This window comes from Enoplosus armatus, chromosome 24 (genome assembly GCF_043641665.1).
Source record: "Enoplosus armatus isolate fEnoArm2 chromosome 24, fEnoArm2.hap1, whole genome shotgun sequence".
NCBI lineage: Eukaryota > Metazoa > Chordata > Actinopteri > Centrarchiformes > Enoplosidae > Enoplosus > Enoplosus armatus.
Window position 1 is genome coordinate 12,552,197 of NC_092203.1, and position 22,359 is coordinate 12,574,555.

Sequence of the window (22,359 nt, forward strand, 5' to 3'; positions counted from 1 at the left end):
GTTGCAGCACTTGCTCATGTAGTCGTTCTAATGCTTAAAATATTTCTGGCCTACATGATTCAAGCAATGTTTTAATTGTTTTACACTTTCATAAGTTCTTTGTTTTTTGTAATTGGAAAAACGTCCGTATTGCAATGAATTGTGGGTAATTAAATCAGTGAAGTCTGTTAAGTCTGTACCCCAAGCAGACGTCCACTTGAGGCTCCTTGTGGACTGGAAGAATTGTGGGTTTGGACAGCCCTCAGCACTCGCAGAACGCGCCCACAAAGTCTGCGAGTCTGCAAGAGCGGTGAAGACCAGATATTTGGATTCAGCCATAAAGTCTGTGTGAGGTATTTGTACCTGGTCCAGATTGCTGTAGAGGACTCTGCAGTATCCACAGTAACCCTGTCTGCTGGGCTGACACCGTGACGGACCCGGCTGAGACTCTGCCCACATCCTGTCAGACAGGGAGAGGGAGAAAAAAAACCTTTAATCTCAAACCAGTATTTAAACACATATAGTGTCAAATGTTGCGATCTTCGTAAATTCTGAGAAAATTGAACAGGGTCTGGTTGGTGGAGGAATATGGACTCATGACTTCAGGACTTCTAATAACCCTGATCAATGATGAGAAATAATCAACAGGTAGACTCACCTGCTGGTGGACTCCGCCTTCCTCTGGTCATCTGACACACATACATACAGTATAGTCAGTGTAGTTTATGAAATGTAAAATATAATATCAGTGTGTTTGTGTATTTGAGTTTTTACCTTCATCAGAGGAGTCTGACATCCTGCTGCTGACTGGAGATCTGAGACACATTTACTGTTTTTAATTATTATTATTATTTATTATTCAACAGCTCACACAGGTTCACACAGTGTCTTTAAACGTTGAATCATATCAGAGTCAATATAAGAAATATAATCTGTCCAATAAACCACTAATAAAAATCAAAGCAGAGGAGAACAAACATGGCTGCCTCATGTCTGTTGTTGATTCTAATTCTGATTCTGATTGATTACTCCCAAATGTAATACAGCACCGGACTGGGTGGCAAAACCTGAGGTATAATGTTATATATTGTTTGTTGTGTTGAATAAAAACAACCAGAACATTTAAACTAAAGCAGTGAAGAAGGGTAATAATGTAGATTAACTGTAGTTTCTATATTTACAGTAAAATTAAATAATTCAATAAATCAAAGTTTTTAATGTAAAGTTAATGACGTCTCACCTGGAGGCAGTGCAGTCAGTGAGTAATCCGTCCAATCAGAGTGCTCCATGCTGTAACCAACGGTAACCAGGTGAGAGTTTCAGGTGGAGCTTCCATGAGCCTGTAGGGAGACAGGTGACATACCAAAGTACATGCTTACAGCTGTTAGCAACAACAGCTAGAGAAACATCAAAACTAATTCTGATGAACAGATGTTCAGCCAGATGTGAGTTAGTGAAACCAGACGATTTATTTATAAGAACATGAAGTTATTGATTTTCAATCATTCCTAATAATATGATTAATGAAATAAATGTGAGACAGAAGATCTGTTCATAACAAAGTGCTACCAATCAATCAATCAATCAAACAATAGACCCAAACTGAAGTCAAACTGGGTCCGTGGTGGTCTGAACGGAATCAGGCTGCTGTCAGTTTCAATGTGCTTTTCATTAAAGAGAAAAGTGATTATAGATTTATAACATATATTAACAGCATATTGATTTTAAAGAAACTGTTAATGACACGTTTGTTACTGAGTTTAACGGAAAAGAGTAAAACTAGTTCAATGAGAGAAAAGGACAACGAGAAGTTTGAAATGAAAGAGAAAGAAAACAAACACTATGATTGTTATCAGTTTGTTTTGTATCTTTCACACAACTTTATTTACCTCAACACATTAACAGAAAACAAGTTGAAAGTTAAGCCTAAAATATAAACAATATAATAAGAAACATGTTTGATTGAACTTAGCTGATAAAGATGCTAATTCATTTATATTAATTAAGTTCTTTAACACATAAAACCAACGAATGTTTGAAATTAGAAGCTATTTCGTCCAATTAACACTTTTTATAATTTTCAGATTATTCTAAATCAACAACAACTTGTTTCTAATAAAATGATAATTAATCAGAACCCGCCCTCGTCTCGCTGACGTGGACCAATCAGAGCTGTGACTGGCCGACTCTCCACACCGCGCTCGGATTGGTTGACTGTGTGAAGCTAACTAGCTGCAGTGCTAAACTCCACTTTGAACCCGGGTTAACTCCGGGTTAAACCGGACTCGCAGTAACCATGGTGACACTGCTGATGGTGACGTGTCTCTGCCGTTACAGCTGCTGTTTAGCGTTAGCAGATGGCTAGCTGTTACCATGCTGTCAGCTGAGCAGCCGTTTTACAGCGAAGCTGGCTGGTTCAGGTGAATGACGCCGATATTGGATATTCGATAATCGATCATTTTTATTACCTGCAGCTGTTCGTTGTTTACTTTCACACAGATTAAAGTCTTCTTCCGCCGCGCGCTGCTCCGCCGCTCTGTTTAGTTTCCGGTCTAACTCTTCTTCTGCTCAGTCGCCGGCAGGACGAGAATCTGTCATACATCAGCGGAGTGATGCTGCCGCCAACGAGTCAGAGCGGTAACTACAGACTCCAGATCAGTTTATACAGTCTGGTTTCAACGAGTGAAGCATCTCAGCATCATTCTTAAACTCCAGGTCACAACTCTTAACAAAACATTTTGAACTTCAACAGACAGTCTCCAGTGTGACGTGTTTTAGTAAATGATGCCACTAAACCATCAGCTTTTATTGAATCATTCTCAGATCTCTTCATGCTAAGTTTCATGTCTCAAAGATGATTGAAGGACCTCTGACTTCAGGCGTCTCTCTCCTGTAGCAACAACTGCTGGCAGAACTCTGACAAAAAAAACCAAGGAAACGGTTTTCTGTTCAAGTGCTTTTTATTAAACGTGATGTTTGTCGTTTTCAGATCTTGTTGAAAGCAGCGACGTCCATCGACTGAACAAAGTCCTCAAAGGCCGTGATGTGTTCCTCCAGGAGGTCTGTGCCCACCTGACAACACACAAGAGAAATGAATAGGTGAGAACACACAAACACCCCACAGGTAACAAATGTAAACAGGTAAATCTGTTCACCTTGTCGTCTTCGACCACACAGCCGATCTGCAGCTTCTTGATGCCGTAACCAACCGGAACCAGTTTGGCTGCAGAGAAAAAAGAAAAAAAGAAAAAGAACAAACGTCAGATGGGCATTTATCAATGTAGCTGTAATCAATAAATATCAGTCATCGATAGAATTTAATGTTCGTTAAAGAAAATAAAATTCTCTGCAGAGTTTTCAGATCATAAAGTTTCATCTCACGTTCAGCCGAAAGATGGTGAGTTAGATCATCATCAAGTCTGCAGACACTCATCTGTTGATCAATACTGATCAGGAACTTCAACATGAATCTATTGTAGTATTACTGTAGAAATCTTACACTGTCCCCAGACCAGCCCATCCATCTGAATACTGCGAACACACTCCTCCAGCTTGGACATGTCAGTCTCGTCGTCCCAGGGCTTGACGTCCAATAGGATCGAAGATTTAGCGATGAGGGTGGGCTCTGAGGGGGAAGGGGAGGGGTCAGTTGCCATGGAAACCACTCTAGACAACACACACCTGATTGGAGGCCGGAGACTCTCAGGTAAACAAGGTGTCCATCAGGCAGTCAGCCGAAAGATGGTGATTGGTTAATCATCACGAAGAGTCGGCCAATCAGGAAACAGAATCCATGAGTTCACTTACTTGCTTTTTCTACAGTTTAAGTCGATCAAAGACGTAAAAACTAAAGGCTTTGTTTGCATGTTTGGTAAAAATATTTGATTTCATTTTTAAAAACTCAAATTCACATTCTAGTGAAAACCTAGAAACTTCTTTAATCTGACAACTCAGTTGTTCCAACAAAATCAGGTTTCAGTCTGACGTTTGTCACAATATCAACCATTAACCAAAACACCTCGACACGTTTGTTTTAACAGCAGTTTGAGGACAATGAGGTTCAACACACGTGGTGCCCAGACTTCCGTCTAAATGATCAGCATGTTGACAGATGGACGATGTCATTGGTTCTGATCGGTTGGCAACGTACTCTTTGCCTTCTTGGCGGCGTATTCTGCCAGACGCTCCTCCTTCAGCCTGGCGGCCTCTGAGTCTTCCTGCAAGACAAAAAAAGGGGAAATTTCAAGTAAATCCTGCAGAAACAGAATACGTTAATTCATTATTAATGACATCACTGTGACCTCACCTCCTCGTCGGAGCCGAACAGGTCGATGTCATCGTCGTCATCGTCCTTTGAGGCAGGGGCGGAGCCAGAGGTGGTGTCAGCTACACCTGCGGGGCCGTACTGACCCAGAGGCTTCTTCACACCTGGAAGGCTGATAACAGGAGGAGGTGGGGCTTACTTCACTGATGTCACAAAGCCATGTACCCACACCCTGACGACCTCATCTTCCTCACCTGTTCTTCTGGCTCTGGTAGGACTTGATGTGGTTGAACCAGCGGAGGGCGTGGCACATGTCGGCTGAGGGGGGGGATGAGATTGCCTCGAAGACTGCCACGTCAGCCTGAGAGGGGACGTACCTGAGGACAGAAAACCTCATCAAAAAACGCTGACATTCACCTGAGAGGGGACAGGCAGGTTGGATCTCCTTCCAACAGAAGACAACAAGTTTGGCAATTGATTAATTGATCTTATAATCAATCTGGAGACAAGATAAACTGATAGTTTCCAGCTTCTCCGGTGTATCAGAGTCGCTGTTATTTTACAGTAACTGAATCGCTGTTGGACACAAGACGTCAGCTTGACTGTCAACAACTTGAAACTGTCACGGCCATGTTTCACTAACGTCCGACATTTTAAAGACTGAAATTAAAGTAATCATTTTTATTAACGTTCTGTCTGCAGAGGAACCACAATTCTCTTGTTTTACAACTGCAAGTCTTTTCAATTAAACACTGGACACTTATTTTAAAAAGGATTAACAGATTTACACAACTACAACAACAACAAAGTAATAGTGAATTAAATATTTACAATTGTTTGCTGTACGTAGTATTTTATGTACAGTCCAAGTTGTCATGTGATCATCCATATTATACATGTATTTAATATATTTTCACTATTTATGCAAATGTAAATAGTTCTTTGTGTTGTGCCTCTGAGGATCAATCCAGTTTGATTTTCTAACATATCAACAGCGAGTTTTTAAATTTCTTTTAGCTGAACTTTCAATGCGAGTCTGTTTCTTTAAAAGTGTTTTAAATTACATTAATGTCACGTAGTTTACTTTACAGCAGCACGTTTTCACTTAAAGACAGTAATGAGTCCATTTGTCTGCAGACTTCATGTGATACTTAACTACATGGAGAGAACTAGCATGTTAGCACCATGTGCCTCAATGCTAACAAACTATAGCATGAAGCTACTTCTTCAAAGCAACTACAAATAAACTAAGTCATCAGTTGTCAGGCCACGTGTCTTTCAGACTGCTCCGCAGACACTTTACGGCTTCATTATGTTTGTTTTTTCCATTTAAACACTCTCTGCTCCGCTCACAGCCTGTCAGCTAACTGTTAGCTAACTGTTAGCAACAGTGAGCTCAGCACAGAGCCAAGATGGCGGCGTTGCCAGCTTCTCTGCAGCGCAGAACTCCAGAGTTCCGTCTGTGGACTACTGTGAGACTGCTGTCTCTACGGTACTGACCCCTCTATGTAGCTGCGTTCCGACAGGAAGTCATTCAGCACTTTGAGGCCGGAGGCCGATTTCAGGTCACCGAAGCCCATGACGAAGAAGTACCGGAGGAAGGTGACGGAGCCGCCGGAGGAGCACGAAGAAGGAGGGAGGAGATGGGAAGAGACGGCTTTATACCCGGAGACAGACCCCTCCTCACGGGACACCGCTCCTCCTCCTCCTCACCGCCGACCTGGAGGAGGAGATGAAGACGAAGATGAAGAAATAGGAAGATTCAGCCCTCAAAGAAATGTTTCTGAATAAAGTTCAGATTACAGTGAAGAAGAAAAGGATGTTTAAATGTCATTTAAATAATAAAATAAATAACAGGAAACTTTTTGTCTGTAAAACAGCAACCAAAGCCACGAGTTCCGTTTATTAAATTAAATGAAATTGAATGTATTCATTTTTTTTTAAACTAAATGCCTCAACAAATGAACACTGATGAAATAGACAAAAAATAAATAAAATAAAAAAACCTGGACATACTAGACATAGAAAATAAGATAAAATTAAATTTGAAATTAAATAAAAATAGAAAATGGACAGGGTAAAATTAAGATTAATTAAAAATGAATAAAAAATAAAAGTAAAATACATAGAAAAATGATAATGAAACACCCCCTTATGGTAAAGTTGGGTAATTTTTATTTTATGTATTATTATAAATGTGTTTATTAACAATATAACACAACAGTTTAAGACAGAGGTAAAATAGTGATCAACAAGGTTAAAATAAAATAGTATAAGATGAATTCAACATGTAAAACATCTTGTTTTAATCTTTAAAAACTCAAAGTGAAAAATATTTTGTGTAACAAATAAATGAACTCACATTAAACAGTTTGTCAGTTGTGTTTATTCCTGTTTATAATGTTTTTATATCTTTACGGTTGTTTAGTTTCACTGTGGTCGTCTTGTCTTCTACTTTGTGTGAAAGCTGCTATACACATTATTATTATTATTATTATCATTTATATTATTAATATTGATTAAAGTCTAAACTTTCACTTCAAACCAGCAGGTTTATTTTTGCCTTTTTGTTATTTCTTTTTAAATCCATTAATTTCCTTTCTTCTTCCTTAATTTAAGAAGAGCAACATAAAAACAGCAGTAAATACAAATAACAGAAACAGACTGACACATCCATATTTAACCTTTAACACTATTTCATCATGTTCCCTCATTATCAGAATCAGAAATACTTTAGTGCTCCCCTGGGGGAAATTATACAATAAATAATGAATAATTAATAAAATATAGCCTAATAATATCTTTATCCATATATGTCTTAAGGTGTTGATGTTGGTGTTTTTTCTTGTCTGCTCAGACAGTTTTAATGTGACAGAAGTCAGTTTCAGTGTTTGTTTTCTGTCATCATGGATATTATGAGTCTGTGTGAACAATGGTCTGCTGCCAGTCTGTAGATAACAGCTGCTGTGAATGTAAATGTGGATGTAAATAATCAGAGAACACAAACACATGAAGTCTGTGTGTTTAATGTTTCATTCAAGAAAATAAAGAAATAAATGTAATAAAACTGTAGTTTTTCTTCTTCTTTCTGTGTTTAAATGTGAATTTAAGGTTAAAAACGGCCTCCAGACACTCTACCTGCCTCTGATACAAAAATGCCGTCAGACCTGTCACACAGTCACATGACCTGCTCTGATTGGACACTGCTCTCCTATTGACTGACAACGTGAATGAACCTGAACACACCTGAGGGGAGTTTCAGTCAGACACAGAGCTCAGATCATTTGGTCTGAAGTTCGATATTAAACTGGTTTTATTAAAACTGACTCCAAGGAGAAGAAGAAACAGGATAAAAAGAAGAAGAAACACGATTACAGGATAAAAAAGAAGAAGAAACACGATTACAGGATAAAAAGAAGAAGAAACACGATTACAGGATAAAAAGAAGAAGAAGAAAGACGATTACAGGACAAGAAGAAGAAGAAGAAATACGATTTCAGGACAAAAAGAAGAAGAAGAAACACGATTACAGGACAAAAAGAAGAAGAATCACGATTACAGGACAAAAAGAAGAAGAAGAAACACGATTATAGGACAAAAAGAATTAGAAGAAACACGATTACAGGATAAAAAGAAGAAGAAGAAACACGATTATAGGACAAAAAGAATTAGAAGAAACACGATTACAGGATAAAAAGAAGAAGAAGAAACACGATTACAGGACAAGAAGAAGAAGAAGAAATACGATTAGCGGGCAAAAAGAAGAAGAAGAAGAAACACGATTACAGGACAAAAAGAAGAAGAAACACGATTACAGGACAAAAAGAAGAAGAATCACGATTACAGGACAAAAAGAAGAAGAAGAAACACGATTATAGGACAAAAAGAATTAGAAGAAACACGATTACAGGATAAAAAGAAGAAGAAGAAACACGATTATAGGACAAAAAGAATTAGAAGAAACACGATTACAGGATAAAAAGAATTAGAAGAAACACGATTACAGGATAAAAAGAAGAAGAAGAAACACGATTATAGGACAAAAAAAAGAAGAAGAGTGATGGGTCAGGCTCACAGCTCCACCTCTCCTCAGGTAAATCAAGAACACACTTTACCTGAACTACCTCAAACTCACCTGACAGATGTAGATCACATGTTAACATCAGGTGTGATGCAGATATAGATCACTTGTTACCGGCAGGTGTGATCCAGATGCAGATCATGTGTGAACAGCAGGTTTGAATGGAGCCTCAGTCTGAAACACTATTTCATACTCTATTTAACTGCTTCCTGCTGTCAGATATTTAACACTCCACATCCACTGCCTCCTGCTGTATTAACGTTTAGTTGTACCTGAACATTAATAATTAATATTAGGCTGCTTGTTAAATTTCATGTGTTAATCGATATTCACCTGAGAGTTACTTATTTGTTTTTTAAAGCGTTCTCAAGTATATTTCTCTGAACTCTGAAACAAACAGGACCAGAACTTGTGGGTTTGTGTGTTCAGGTGATCTTGATGGGTTTGGACTCTGCTGGAAAGTCCACTCTGCTGGCCAGACTGCTGACAGGACAGGTGAGACTCCTCTGACCAGGTAGATACTTCATGTTGATGTGAACAGGATGTAAAAGAGTAAAACAGTCTGACCAGGTGTGAACTGTAAACTTCAAGGTGATGGAAACATCCCCAACCATTGGATTCAATGTGGGAACTTTGGACCTGGACAAGAAAACTTCTTTGACTGTGTGGGATGTCGGAGGACAGAAGAGCATGAGACCCAATTGGAGGTAAATATAAACCTCCCACCCCCACCCCACCCCCAATAAACACAACAAACAAACAAAAAGAAACATTCTTCTTCTTCAGGTACTACCTGGATGACTGTAAGGCTCTGGTTTTCGTCGTGGACAGCAGTGATCCGACCCGGATACCAGAGGCCCAGAAAGTCCTGAAGAAGGTCCTGGGTGATGAGAATTTACGAGGAATTCCTCTGATGGTTCTGGCCAACAAGAAGGACCTCCCAAACTCCATGACCATACGAGAGGTACGAAACACAGACCACAGTGCCCAACAAGAATCAGATTACAGTACCCAGCAAGAGCCAGACTTCTTTAACAGCTGATAAAAGTCTGACGTGCAGAAAAATCTGGTTTAAGAAAAAAACGGTTCAACTTAGAACAAACCAGTTCAATTTAGAACAAACCAAATCAAGAATTAAGATGTAAAATAAGTCAACTCCTCATGTGGACACAAGACTTGAGACCACCTGTAAGGGAGCAAGGACAGAGGAAGGTAATTCAGATATTTACACCTGAACACCCACTAGATAGAACTGTTTCGTCCTCTTCTTCTCATCATCTTCTTTCTACATCTCTCTCTACCCCCCCCCCCCCCCCCCTCCCACACAGATCTCCAATCAGCTGGATCTTCCCACTTACACCGACCGGTTGTGGGAGATTCAGGCCTGCAGCGCTCTGAAGGGACTCGGCCTCCAACAGGCCTTCATGTCTGTCAACAAACTCATCAAGAAGAGCTGAGAGGAAGAGGAGGAGGAGGAGGAGGAGGAGGAGGAATGATGTGAAGGAGAAGATTAAAACTAAAACTTTAAACATTTATTATTTATACTGAACATACCTGTTTTGGTGTAAAGATGTAATAATAAATATATAAAGATGATTGATAATCAAACTTTCAGGAGGTTTAAAGGATTATTTCAGGGATTATTCTTCTGTTCTAGCTCATTAAACACACTGTCAAAAATTCACTATTCTAGTATCCAAATTCTGCCTGGTAACAGTGTCGACTCTAACCAATGAATAAATGTCTTCAGAAGGAGGGTCTCAGTCTGGTTCAAAGTTTGTGGTATGAAAGCAAACAGACCAGATTTTATGAGAGTACATATTCAATTCCAGCATGAATTAAAAATCTAAACAGTGTGAAAATGACCCCAGATCAGCGTTAAAAAGAAACAAATATGAAGATAAAACTGCTAAAAAGAGTTTTGTTACTTTAAAAGAAAAACAGTTTAAACAACCACTAAAAACGTTTTCAGACATTTTACAATCAAAAAACAAAAAATCAAATGAAAATAACATCAGAATTTCCTTTATGAATTAAACAAATTAACATCTGAAATTACAAATCAAAAAATTTCACTTTCCTGCTGATCATTTTGATCCGATTTATAATCAATCACAGATGATGTTTTTGTCTTTGAGCAGCTGAGCTAAAATATGTGAAATGTCCCTTTAAATGTTCATGTAAACACCAGCAGTCATCATGTGACCATCTCATACTACTTACACTTGATCTCATACACTGATCAACGTAGAAATAATGGGATCAATAACATTGATTGATTGGTTGTCAGTTGACCCATTAACATTTAAAGTTGAATTCTGTATAAAAACATGGTCGTCTTTACATCTTCTTCCTGTTTATGGTGTCTTTGTTTTCGTCCGGTCTGAGCGCGTGCAGTCTCCGCAGAGAAAACCATGACTGGACCAGCAGCAGAACCGGGACCAGGACCCAGACCCCGTTAAAGAAGACCAGGTAGACCCACAGGTAGAGCCACCAGGACGTGTTCAGGTTGGGACTGCCAACCAGCCAATCAGGACAGAAGGTCATCCAGCCGCCGTACAGCTCGCACACGCTCAGAGTGATCTGCAGGAAGTGTCTGTGGAAAAAAAAAAAATATATATATATATATATATATAAGTCTGTAATACTTGTTGTAGTATTACCTGTAGTACTTGTCCTTCAGTACAGCGTGTACTAGCAGCAGAGCAAGCAGAGAGTCAAGGGCGACGGTCAGAATTTCTATTGAGACGATCGTCGGATCAGAAACCAGCCAGCGACCATCAGCTCTACCGTATTCCTTCCCTTCAGAGAGACAGACAGACAGGGAGCGAGAGACAGACAGACAGGGAGAGAGAGAGACAGACAGACAAGGAGAGACAGACAGGTGGAGACAGACAGTGAGAGACAGACAGACAGGTGGAGACAGACAAGGAGAGAGGGAGAGAGAGACAGTTGAAGTCAGCTTACAGAAGCTTAAACCAACCAATTTCAATTAATAATATCATAACATCCACCCATCAATCAATCTTTTAGCGGCACAGAGCTAACATTAATTAGTTAGCTAGCTGGCAACAGCATGGATGTCGGTGTGTCTTTAGGTGTTATGTCCTGCCTGCTTATCCTGTTTCACTCTGAAAAAAGTCACGATACGAATACTCTCGAAATGTCGTTTCATCATAATGTAGTAGAAATATAAAGTAGCATATATATACAGTGCTTAACAAATTTATTAGACCACCTGTCATAAAAATGGGAAAACACAAATATTTTAGAAATCTGTCAGAAACTTGTTTCAAACTAAAAATTGTATTGTTATTTATTAGGCAAATAACAAACTGGAACAACTAAATAGTCCTTATTCACATATATTAACCAAAAATCTTAATATTTTGTATGACCTCCTTTGGCCCTGATAACAGCTTGCATTCTCGCAACCACAAAACAATTTTTTTTTGTTCAGGAATGCAAGTAAATAACTGTAATTTGGCATCTCAATCAAAAAAATGTGCTTTACTATTTTCTTCTGCTTTTTTGTAAAACAGTAAATTTGAGAATTCATGGATAACAACAATAATTATATTTTAGCATTAAAGATATCATTTTGATTAAAGAGCTTGGCTTGCACATACTGGTGGATTAGCCATTACAGAAACATAAAATATTTTGGTAATCAGCAATACTGTTAATTTAGGGCAGCGGTGGTAAACACCTTACACTGGGTGGTGGTCTAATAAATTTGTTAAGCACTGTATATGCAGAAAAGAACCTGAAAAGTGAAAGAAGTTAAACTCACAGAGTTCAGCCAGTGGACCTTCAGACGTCTCCACCGTCCCAACCAGAGACATGTAGACAAACGGACCTTCCTGAGGACAGACAGACAATAAACAGTAAAACAACCAAATAATAACTGAGGGAAGATAAAGGCGTATAAAACTGGTCCTGATTGGTCGTACCAGTGTCAGGTGGACGATGATATCATAGAAGAGCCACAGTAGGATCCACCTGTCCTCTGCAGAGCTCCGACCACCATACCTGTGTGTTAGCAGGATGGCTGCTAACACCTGCACACTACATGCTGACAGAGACAAGACAGAGACCAGAGAGAGGCCGGGGGGCGCTACTGAGTCCATCTGATGTCAGAGAAGTAGAAAAAGACGAAGAAGGATGTGGTAATGTGGAGGCAGGAGTGCTACGTCCAGTACAGGTAGTACTCTGTAATAGCACTCTGCTTAGACAGACGCAGTACTCTGGATGAAGAATTAGGACCAAACTATGTGAATGTGGAGTGACATATCAGGCTCTGCCCACCATTGCTCTATATTGGTTTTAAGCCCTGCCCCTGGGCCTTCCCATTGGCTGCTGAGGAGAACACCCCACTCCATGATCCCGCCCCCTCTCACTCATACAGCAGAGGTCAAAGATCAACAGACTCTCAGTACAAAACTGGACCTGGACCTTTATAGGTTCTGTATAGAGCCATTTTACAGGGTTCATTAAAAAATACTTGCAGTATTTAAAATCCGCTCCACCTTGAGCAGCAGCAGCAGTAAATGATAATAATAATAATAATAACAATAAATATAATAACAGTCTGAAAACAGACATTCTGCATAACAAATACTTTTACTTTTAACACTCAAAGTACATTTTGTTGATAACACATCTGTACTTTTGAATGCAGGACTTTTACTTGCAATTGAGTATTTTTACACTGTGGTATTACTGTTTTTACATTTCTAAAGTCAAACAGGAATATGTCTTGACAGTAACTCTTATCAACAACTTAACTTCATTTATTCAGCTTTAATTTATGGCAGTGACTCAGTTATTTTCTTCTGATTCTTTTTTCACATTAACAGATGTTTTGGTCCATAAAATGTCATAAAACTGTGAAAACTGAAAAGTGTCTCCGTCCAAAGTGACTTTAAATGTCCTGTTTTGTTCGACCCACAGTGCAAAACTCAAAGATATTCAGTTTATTTTGGTATAAAATGGAGAAAAACAGGAACTCTGACAGAATTTGAAGTTAAAATGAAATCCAGGAAACAGAAAAGTAGTTACACTGAATTTTATTGTTTACATGTCAAGTTCAGGTGATTCTCACACACCTATTGGATGATTGACAGTCTGACAGGTAACATGAGTCAAACAGGAAATGATCTTTGGCAGCAGAAAGTTTCTATTTGTGTTAAAATAAAAAAGAACGAAAAACAACAGTTTGAACCTTCGGTTCAACAGAACAGATGGTTATTATTCAGTGTAGATATCAACACACACACACACTGTAGGAAACTAAACTGATCAAATTATTGATAATTGGAAATATTGCAATTTTTATCGAAAACATTTCAGACAACAGACAGAACTCATTTCAATAACAGATATTTTAATTTCAGATAATTTAGCATCAGGAGAATGTTAGGGGAACTTTAAGAAACCTTAAGAAAAGGTACAGGGGAACCTTAGTGGAACCTCAGTGCAAACTTAAGGGAACCTTAGAGGGGAACCCAAGTGGAATGTTAGAGGAATGGAGAACCTTGGAGAAATCCTGGGGCAACCTTAGTGAAACTTTAGAGAAACCTTAAGGACAGCTTAGGGGACCCTACAGGGAACTTGAGAATGTTCGAGTAACCTTTGGGGAACCCTGGAGGAATCCTAGCACAACCTTAGTGAAACCTTAGAGAAACTTTGGAGGAACCTTGGAGGAGCCTTGGAAAACCAATGTTAGAGGATGTTGGTAGGAAGACCGTAGAGGAACTTTCAGAGAATCTTACAACAATTACCTTAACAGGGAACCTCAAAGGAACTTTATGGAACCCTGGGGGAGCCTTGGGCAACCATAGTGGAACCTGAGAGGTACTTAAGTGAAAGCATAAGGGACAATCTTTGAGGACATTAGGGGAGTGTTTGGGAAACAGTAGCAAAACTTCAGAGGAACCCTAAGGCAAATATAAAATTATTATAACATTCAGGAACCCGTTGGGGATCATTAGTGGATCAGTAACATTAGAGGAATGTCAGAGGAACGTCTTGTGTTTTCAGAGATCTGTTTAGCACCATGTTACCTCAATGATTCCTGAGTTCTGTGTGTTTGTGAGAACATGGTCAGGATGATTGACAGGTTCAGACTTTCAGTTGGGTTCCACTGATGTAAATGTTTTCATGTTACATTAATATTATTGATCAGCTGATTAGTAATTTGCATGTTACTGCATCAGTCAGCTGTTTTTGAATAAAACAGGAAAAAACATAGAGGAAACTAAAAGGAAAGTTTAACATTAAAGTAAATGCTAATGACATATCTCCAAATTTAAATTTGTTTTTTTTAGGTTTTCACATCAGTTGAAGAATTAAACGTTAAAATTCTCCTACTTCATACAAAACCTGGAACTAAAATTGACTAACAGAACTTTAGGAACTTTAGTTCCTGAAAAGTTAAAATTTTGGAGATAGGTAGTTTTCAGGGTCACATGAAAAGACATTAAATATCAGCACAGATGATCAGTTATCTGAACTCTGTTTGTGTGGAGGTTTATCAATAAAAGAAATATTTATCAATAACAAAACAGCTCTAAACTTTAAAGGAACAGTTCAACATTCAGTGAAATCCTCTTCTTGTCTTTCTCTAAGAAAAGCTGCTGCTGGCTGTAGCTTCATATTAATTATACAGACATGAGAGTGGTATCAATCTGAACATCTGACTCTCAGAGAGAAAGAGAAGAACTGGATGTACCAAAACTATTCCTTTAACTGAAATCTCTGATTGATCACAGCTCAGATCTGTTTTGCTGTTAATGAACCTCCGTGAATCTGAATATTAACGAGTGTTTAGGATTCCTCCTCTTTCTCCTCCTCTTTTCCTTTCTCCTCTTGAGGCAGGGTGGAGGACAGAGCATACTCCTGACTGACTCCCTCTGAAACCACAGACAGATCCGCCTCCACACCTGACGCCTCCTCACCTCCCTTCTTCTCCTCTTCATCCTCTTTCTCTTCCTCTTTCTCCTCCTCTCTCAGCTCCTCCTTCAGCTCCTCCTCCTGCCCAGCCGGAGCCAGCTGGGCGTGGACCTCGTTGAAGGGAACCTCCTGGTCGGTGCTGCCCAGTGGAGAGAGCTGGACATCAGCCTCAATAATGACCGACTCCCTGGTCTGAACAGAGGCCTCTGGGGGCTGAGAGTCGGAGCTGCTGCGAGGCTGAAAACAGACAGTCAGAGGTCAGACGAAGTGGAAAAACATGAAAACACGATGGAAGCTTAAGGAAACTTTTGGTGGACATTGGACAATCTTAGTGGACCCCCTGTGAAATATTTAGAGAACCTCAGAGAAACTATAGTGGAACCTTATGTCAAACCTTTGGAATGTTAGAGGAAATGTTGGGGAACCTTGGGAATACCTCTGGAAAATGTTAGGAGGACCTTGAAGGAACTTAAGGGGAACGATAGAGGAATTTTAGAGGAATGTCAGGGGAACCTTGGGGGAACAATAAGGAAATCTGCGGGGAACTTAAGGAACCCAGGGGCGATTGTGCGTGAACCTTGGAAGAATCGCCTATGAACCTTGGAGGAATGTCAGGGGCACTATAGAGGAATTTTCGAGGAACCTTGGGGGAACTTTACAGGGAGCTTGGGGCAACCTTAGCAAAATGTAAGGGAATCACTGAGGGATCCTTAGGAGAACCCGAGGTTCTGGGAACCTTGGGTTACCTAAATTGCAGTGTTAGGGGAACCTTAGTAGAACCTTACAGGACCTTTAGTGGGAATGTTTGTGAACCTTTAGTGGAACCTTAAGGGAACATTAGGTGAACCTTGTGGGAACTTAGAACAAATGATAATATTCAGATTTATGGAGTTTAATAATAACAGAAATCCCAGTACCTTCCTGATGCTGAAGGCCAGAGGTGAAACCTTCAGACTGGAGGTTTTCTGTTTGATTTTCTCTCGTTGCTCCTGAGAAACAATCTTTGTTCCAATTTTTGTCATCTTCTTCTCAATGTTCTGCCTGGAAAATGCCTTCTTCAGACTGTCGACCTGAAGAGAGAGAGACAGTTACACCTGTCTGTCTGACTGTACACCTGTCTGACTGTATACCTGTCTGTAGTTCTTACCTTCTTCAGACTGGAGCGTTTCAATTTCTCGGCTCTGGATTTCTCCATGTTCTCCAGATCATGAGGCCACATCTCCTCTTCCTCTAGCTCCGCCTCCAGCCCGACGTCCTCATCAGATGACAGGTCGATGGTCTGGAGCCCACCCTCCTGGGAATGGTTGCCGTCGATCACGCCCAACACCGATTCATCACCTTCTTCCAAAATCTCATCACGAGGGAACGGAGGGAGATCCTTCACAAAAACACTGGAGGGGATCTCGTTCTCCTCCTGCAGGAGAGAAGAGGCAAACATTAGGGAAATATTCAAGGAACCTTACCATGAAAATATTAAGGGGGCCTTAGTAGTGGCATCTTAGAACATCGTTACAGGAATCTTGGAGGAACCTTAGGAGATTGTTAGGGGAAAGACAGGAAAATATTAAGGGGAGCTTGGTGGAACCTTAGATAAACTTTGGAGATACTTGGGGAAACCTGAGGGGAACCTAAAAGTATGTGGACAGCTGAACATTTCCTCCATATATGACAGTGTAACATGTGATTGCGTCTCCATGGACATTAATTGGGGTCAAGGTCAGGGTTCTGTGCAGACCAGTCCAGTTTCTCCAGACCAAACCCATTTCTTTATGGAACTGGCTTTGTGTCATGTTGAAACAGGAAAGAGACACACACAAATCGGTGACACATAGATTACCTTAAATGCAGTCAATTAAACCATACTTTGCCACACCAAACACATCATGATTTCAGGGGTAGACTTCCTTTAACTTATCCTTTAATTTGAGAAGATGACCCTAACACCATCATCAATTAATTAATTAATTGATAAATTAATAGAATTTCATATATTAAGAGGTTTTGGATCACCTCCACAGTTAAACAGCTCAGCAAAATTGAAGGTCCTTTTAATGTGAAAATTAAGGGATGGCTTTCATGTTGTTTGGTCCTCTAATTATCCCCTTATAATCCTATTACAAAACACCTTAATTAAATATTTATTAATGGGTATTATGATAATTATGATATATATATAATTATAATAATTAATGTGATTTTAAAGAATAAATAAAAGTATGGCTTTTATGTTTTAAGGGGTTTTACTTCTTAAGAATCCCTTAAACAATGCAGATAATCATACTGTAATTATACCGTAACATATTGTTGTCTAATATATCCATTATTACCCCCTTTTAATTCCATTAAAATAGCTTAATTAACTCATTGTTCATAGGTCAATTTATTTGATTTTAAGGTAAAAATTAAGGGATTAAGGCATTAAGATTTCTCTCTTCTGCCTGTGAACAGGGCTGTCCACATACTTTTGTCCATAGTGGTATGCAGTATATGTGTAAAGGGAGTCACAGTAAAAAGATACATTTCAAACACAAAGACCGATCAACGACAGAAACAGGAATATGAAGACCTGGAGGGCAGACCTGAGTGAAAGGGTTAAAAAGCAGAGCTGACAGGGAACCGCACCCACTGAGGAATGCTGGGTATTTTAGGGAGGACGGGAATGTTTAGTGTTGGTGAGACAAGACAGAAAAGACACATGTGTATGCACTGACACTGTAGTACTAACGAGCTGGTTAGAAAACGTGCACAGTAAAGAGATAGTTACTTTCAATTACTATAGTTTTACAGCAGACTTACTGTAGGATTCACTACACTACTACTACTACTACTACATTATTAGTACAGGACAGTCACACAACACATGTACACTTCTCTCATGATGTTTGCAGTGCTTACTGCTATTGATGTGTACTTGTACTGTATCTATATTCACCTGTACTGACCTTGAGGCTCTGTAGTATAAATACAACTGACTTGACTTGGCCTGTAGTGAACTGTACTTGCATACAGTTACTTTTGACTATCTGTTGTTACTTTGGTGTTACCTGTTACCTGTACAAATGTGTAGTTATCTGTAGTTAACTGCAATTACCTCAACTTTCTGATAAACATCTGTACTGCAGTGACATGTAATTACTTACTTACAATGTAGTAGATAAATCGTTACTTCTAGTTACCTGTAGCTATTTTTAGTAATCCTAATTAACTGCAGTTACCTATAGTTAATTTCCATTACCATTAATTACGTGACTAATTGTAGATTAATTACCCATAGTTACCTGTAATTATCTGTAGCTGGCAGGAGTTACCTATAGTTACTTGCACTTACCTGTAGCAACGTTCTCTTTAGTTACCTAGGTGTCAGCTGTAGCTAGCTGTAGTTATTTGTAGTTTCCTGCAGTTAACTGTATTTACCTGTAGTGATGTGTAATTATCTTTAGTTACTTGTTGTGTCCTGTAGTTACTTGTGATTACCTTTAGTGAATTGTAATGATCTATAGTTACCCGTGATAACATGTAGTGACATAGACATGTAGTTACCTGCAGTTACCTATGATCAGCTGTAGTTACTTCTCATTAATAGTAATTACCTGTAGTTTGCAGTGTCCTGTCAGCCTCTGATCTTTTCATTCGCAGACTCTTATACATGACTGTGATGTGGAATGTTACAGAAACAAATAAAAGTTCTTTAAAGTTACACATTTCAGACAGAACAGAAGTCAACCAGTCGGATCATTCTTTCCATGTGTGAAAGTACAGACCTGAGCTTGCTGATGGTCGAGTCACTGACTTCATTATCACTGTTGTATCCATGACAACCAGACCACATGATGACAGCTCAGTCTGACCTTTGTCTCTGACTGTTTTCAAGTTTTTTCACTTCAGTTCCTTCAGCAGCTGATGACCAAATAAGGCCACATGCTGAAAATCACCAACAGACAGAGAGCAAATGCCTGTGGAGAACTTTACTGTCTGTGGAGAACTACTACGTTCTTGTATCCAGTCTGTGATACAAATTGGAGATGTGGAGTTTAAAGGTGTGTCTGAACCCAAGTGGTCATTTCTTATTGGACATCCTTTGTAGTCCTGGACTGTCCATGACAAACTCTACAGGCCTTTAACAATACACAGTATGCCCATTTTGAACTCTTGTTCTTGGGAGTTCTGCCCTTGTTTGTTCTCCTTGTTCTGGAGCTTTTAACCATATCACAGGATCTTCCTCAGCAGAACAGGGACTTAACTGATGTCTCAGCAGCATAAATCTCTCTGTGCTGAGGTAGCGTCCTGGTCCACATTTCACAGTCTACCTGACCTGTGACCTTTGACCTCCTCTCACTGTGTTCATCACACTGACCTGGAAGATGAGGACTTTAAAGTTGTTTCTGTTGATCAGGTGGGCGTGGTTCGCCTCCAGCTTCTTCACCTGGACACCCTGACGCTCCATCTTATCACGAACCTGCAAAAACACAACCAGTGATTTAAGCCAGAGTTTAAAGCTACCTGACAGGTGACAAGTGTGATAAAACCAGTAATACCTCCTTCATGGTGACGGACAGTTTGCGGCTCTTGTCCAGAAGTTTGCTGACGGTGTTGGAGGTGTGACTGTGGCTCTTGGACAGTTTGGTCATATCAGCCTGGATCCCTCTAACCACACCCTCCATCTCCACCTGATGCACCTGAAACACAACCAACCAATAACCGATCAGACATCAGCCTGGACTCTCAAACAGGTTCAACTCTATCCAAATGTCCAACCAGACAACCAATCAGCGAATTCAGGTTCCCTATGAATGATGGAAGTGTGCCGTTTGTTTTGATGAGTGAACATAAATGTGACAGGAAATTAATCTGCGTGTCTTCGTGAAATATTTCTACGGCCTCTATGACGTAGTGACCACTGTGTGTAGTTTATACTCTGACAGAGGAGCTTCAACAAAACAGCTAATTAGTTACGATTGCTTCCTCCATTTGGATTCTCCGGCTCTCCGTCCACTCAGAGGTCAACTCTGTCAGGACGGTTTTCTATTGGTCAATGGGGTGAGTGAATCCTCTGATTGCGCCGGTTCCATTGAAATGTTGTCATTTTAAATGCTGCTTTGTCATCTAGGGGGGTGTTTTAGTCCATCCAGAGACTCATGACAGACTCAAACTGTTTGTCATGGTACATGTTCAGGCCCAGACCACTACTGATGGTCTGGAGGCCTGAGGGCTGAAATGTGGTTCATAAAGTGAGATGAAGTGATTGACAGTATGACACCTGTCAACAAGACTTCCTGGTGTTGTCACCTGTTGAGGTTTTGAGATGACATCACGCTTTGATTCCATTGTGTTCTATTCTATTCTGTCACTCACTCATTTTGTGAATTGTTCAATACATTTGCAGCTAAAGACTAAAAGTTTGTTTAGTCTCTATAGTTCATCGCACCAGATGAAGCAGTCCGCTGAACTCCAGTGAGCCCAGAATCTGTTTTAGTTTAATCAGTTTTAGTCTGACTTTAATTTTTCTGTTTCTGTTGATGTATCAGTGTTTGCTTCTGAGAGGAGCCGGTTTGACAGAAAACCTGTTCTAACATGTTATCAAAGATCATTCAAATACCATCTAAACTACAAACTACAATCAACACAACCACACTAACAGGTTGTAGCTCCAGTTTGTCTGCAGGCAGATTATTGCTTTTGTTAAAAATGCAGCCAATGGTCAAAGTTATGAAATTCTCTTTGTTTATTGGGCAAAGAGTTTTAGCAGAAGCATATTAATATTACAAACTGTCAAGAGACAGAAGATAAAGAGAGACTCAAAAAGAACTTGTTGCATAAAACTGATTCTGAAACAGACAGAAACTGTTAGTCGACAGTTACAGTTACGGATAAATCACCAGTTTTTTTGGTGGAGTTTGGTTTGGAAAAATTTTTGGACCTGGAAGCCCTGAACCTGGAAACTTGCCTGTACTGAACATGTCTGTACTGTTTCTTTATGCAGTTGAAGCTTAAGGTCAATGTGACAACTAAATCAACAGTTTTTATATGTGGAGTTTGGTTTGGACAGTTTTTCAGCCGTGAACCTCTTGTAAACATCAGGAGGAAAATGTTTAAACTGGTGTTAGTACTGGTGTCAGTCCTAGTGTTCCCTGGTGTCTGTACTGAAGTTAGTACTGATGTCTGTCCTGGACTCCCACCCTCAGACCTGATATTGAGGTGTGGCCCTGCCCCTGGCTCACCTCCATCTTGTTCTGGTTTTCCTGCACAGCGTCCAGCATGTTGACCAGTTTATCCAGTAGAGTGAGGACCGTGATGGCGTTGACAGGACCCTGACTCATTGTCTCAGGGTCGAATCCAGCCAGAGGGGACAAGGGGGAGGCCTGGTTCTCCCCCTGCTGGCCCTGCTGGTCTTGGCTCTGGGGGGGGACCAGTAGGTCCTGGCTCTGGTGGGTCTCAGTGGTCACCATGATGACTCGGTCCTCACACATCAACACAAAGTTGAACCAAAAACACCAGAAAGTCTCCCTGCTGCAGAAAAACACTGGGAACTGTACCTCGTCCGCCCTCTCTCTCTCTCTCTCTCTCTCTCTCTCTCTGTGTGCTGTGCTCTTATTGGTTGGCTCAGAGGAAAACTTTCCGTCTAACTTCCCGACTGTGGAAACGTCCACACCTTTAACTCCTTCAGTCCCACAACTGAAACACCTTCAAACTTTGAAGAGTTTTATTAACATCACTTTTATTGTCCATTATTATTTTATTGTTTCCTCTAAGAATGTCTTAGATAAAACCACAAAAATGTCAAAATAAAAGACCAATTGAATGGAATCAAAACATTCAATTAATTTGATATATATATATATATATATATATATATATATATATATATATATATATATAGAAATAAATAGAATAAAATAATCCAATAAATAAATAAATAAGAATAAAGAGTTAACTCTCTCTCTCCCTGCAGCTTTCAGCCTGAAGCTCAGTGTCTCTCTACCACACCCAGAGGGGAGGAGTCTGTTACCAGGACGACTGTGTTTGTGTGAGTGTGGAGAGAGAGACGCTGTTTGTGTAGCTCTCTCTCTCATGTTTTTAAGAT

General features: G+C 39.8%; 4 protein-coding genes and 1 long non-coding RNA gene across 6 annotated transcripts; 1 reads left to right on the top strand and 4 right to left on the bottom strand.

The window, feature by feature from the left end:
* Positions 1–373: 373 nt before the first annotated feature.
* Positions 374–797, bottom strand: LOC139306471 (uncharacterized). The gene is made up of 3 exons (XR_011599471.1): positions 754–797; positions 638–668; positions 374–439 (listed from the first exon to the last, which is right to left on the bottom strand). It is a non-coding gene; the product is annotated as an uncharacterized lncRNA (long non-coding RNA).
* A 2,123-nt stretch (positions 798–2,920) lies between these two features.
* eef1b2 (eukaryotic translation elongation factor 1 beta 2) lies at positions 2,921–5,893 on the bottom strand. The gene is made up of 7 exons (XM_070930418.1): positions 5,744–5,893; positions 4,498–4,620; positions 4,286–4,415; positions 4,130–4,196; positions 3,479–3,604; positions 3,135–3,202; positions 2,921–3,051 (listed from the first exon to the last, which is right to left on the bottom strand). The coding sequence occupies exons 1-7, from the start codon at positions 5,821–5,823 to the stop codon at positions 2,965–2,967; spliced, it is 681 nt and encodes a 226-aa protein (XP_070786519.1). The 5' UTR covers positions 5,824–5,893; the 3' UTR covers positions 2,921–2,964.
* Positions 5,894–7,500: 1,607 nt separating this feature from the next.
* arl11 (ADP-ribosylation factor-like 11) lies at positions 7,501–10,654 on the top strand. 2 transcript variants are annotated; one of them, XM_070930672.1, is made up of 5 exons: positions 7,501–8,336; positions 8,725–8,819; positions 8,916–9,031; positions 9,111–9,288; positions 9,653–10,654. In XM_070930672.1, the coding sequence occupies exons 2-5, from the start codon at positions 8,763–8,765 to the stop codon at positions 9,779–9,781; spliced, it is 480 nt and encodes a 159-aa protein (XP_070786773.1). In that variant the 5' UTR covers positions 7,501–8,336; positions 8,725–8,762; the 3' UTR covers positions 9,782–10,654. The 2 variants fall into 2 exon arrangements, with proteins under 2 accessions (XP_070786773.1, XP_070786772.1); XM_070930671.1 differs by having other exon boundaries at positions 8,754–8,819.
* Positions 10,655–10,664: 10 nt separating this feature from the next.
* On the bottom strand, positions 10,665–12,454 carry ebpl (EBP like). The gene is made up of 4 exons (XM_070930673.1): positions 12,278–12,454; positions 12,118–12,187; positions 10,988–11,126; positions 10,665–10,920 (listed from the first exon to the last, which is right to left on the bottom strand). The coding sequence occupies exons 1-4, from the start codon at positions 12,452–12,454 to the stop codon at positions 10,665–10,667; spliced, it is 642 nt and encodes a 213-aa protein (XP_070786774.1).
* A 923-nt stretch (positions 12,455–13,377) lies between these two features.
* On the bottom strand, positions 13,378–21,816 carry cavin2b (caveolae associated protein 2b). Its single transcript, XM_070930364.1, has 6 exons — positions 21,497–21,816; positions 19,814–19,954; positions 19,633–19,734; positions 16,426–16,692; positions 16,196–16,348; positions 13,378–15,515 (listed from the first exon to the last, which is right to left on the bottom strand). Exons 1-6 carry the CDS (start codon positions 21,743–21,745, stop codon positions 15,153–15,155), a joined length of 1,275 nt encoding a protein of 424 aa, XP_070786465.1. The 5' UTR covers positions 21,746–21,816; the 3' UTR covers positions 13,378–15,152.
* Between the last annotated feature and the right edge of the window lie 543 nt (positions 21,817–22,359).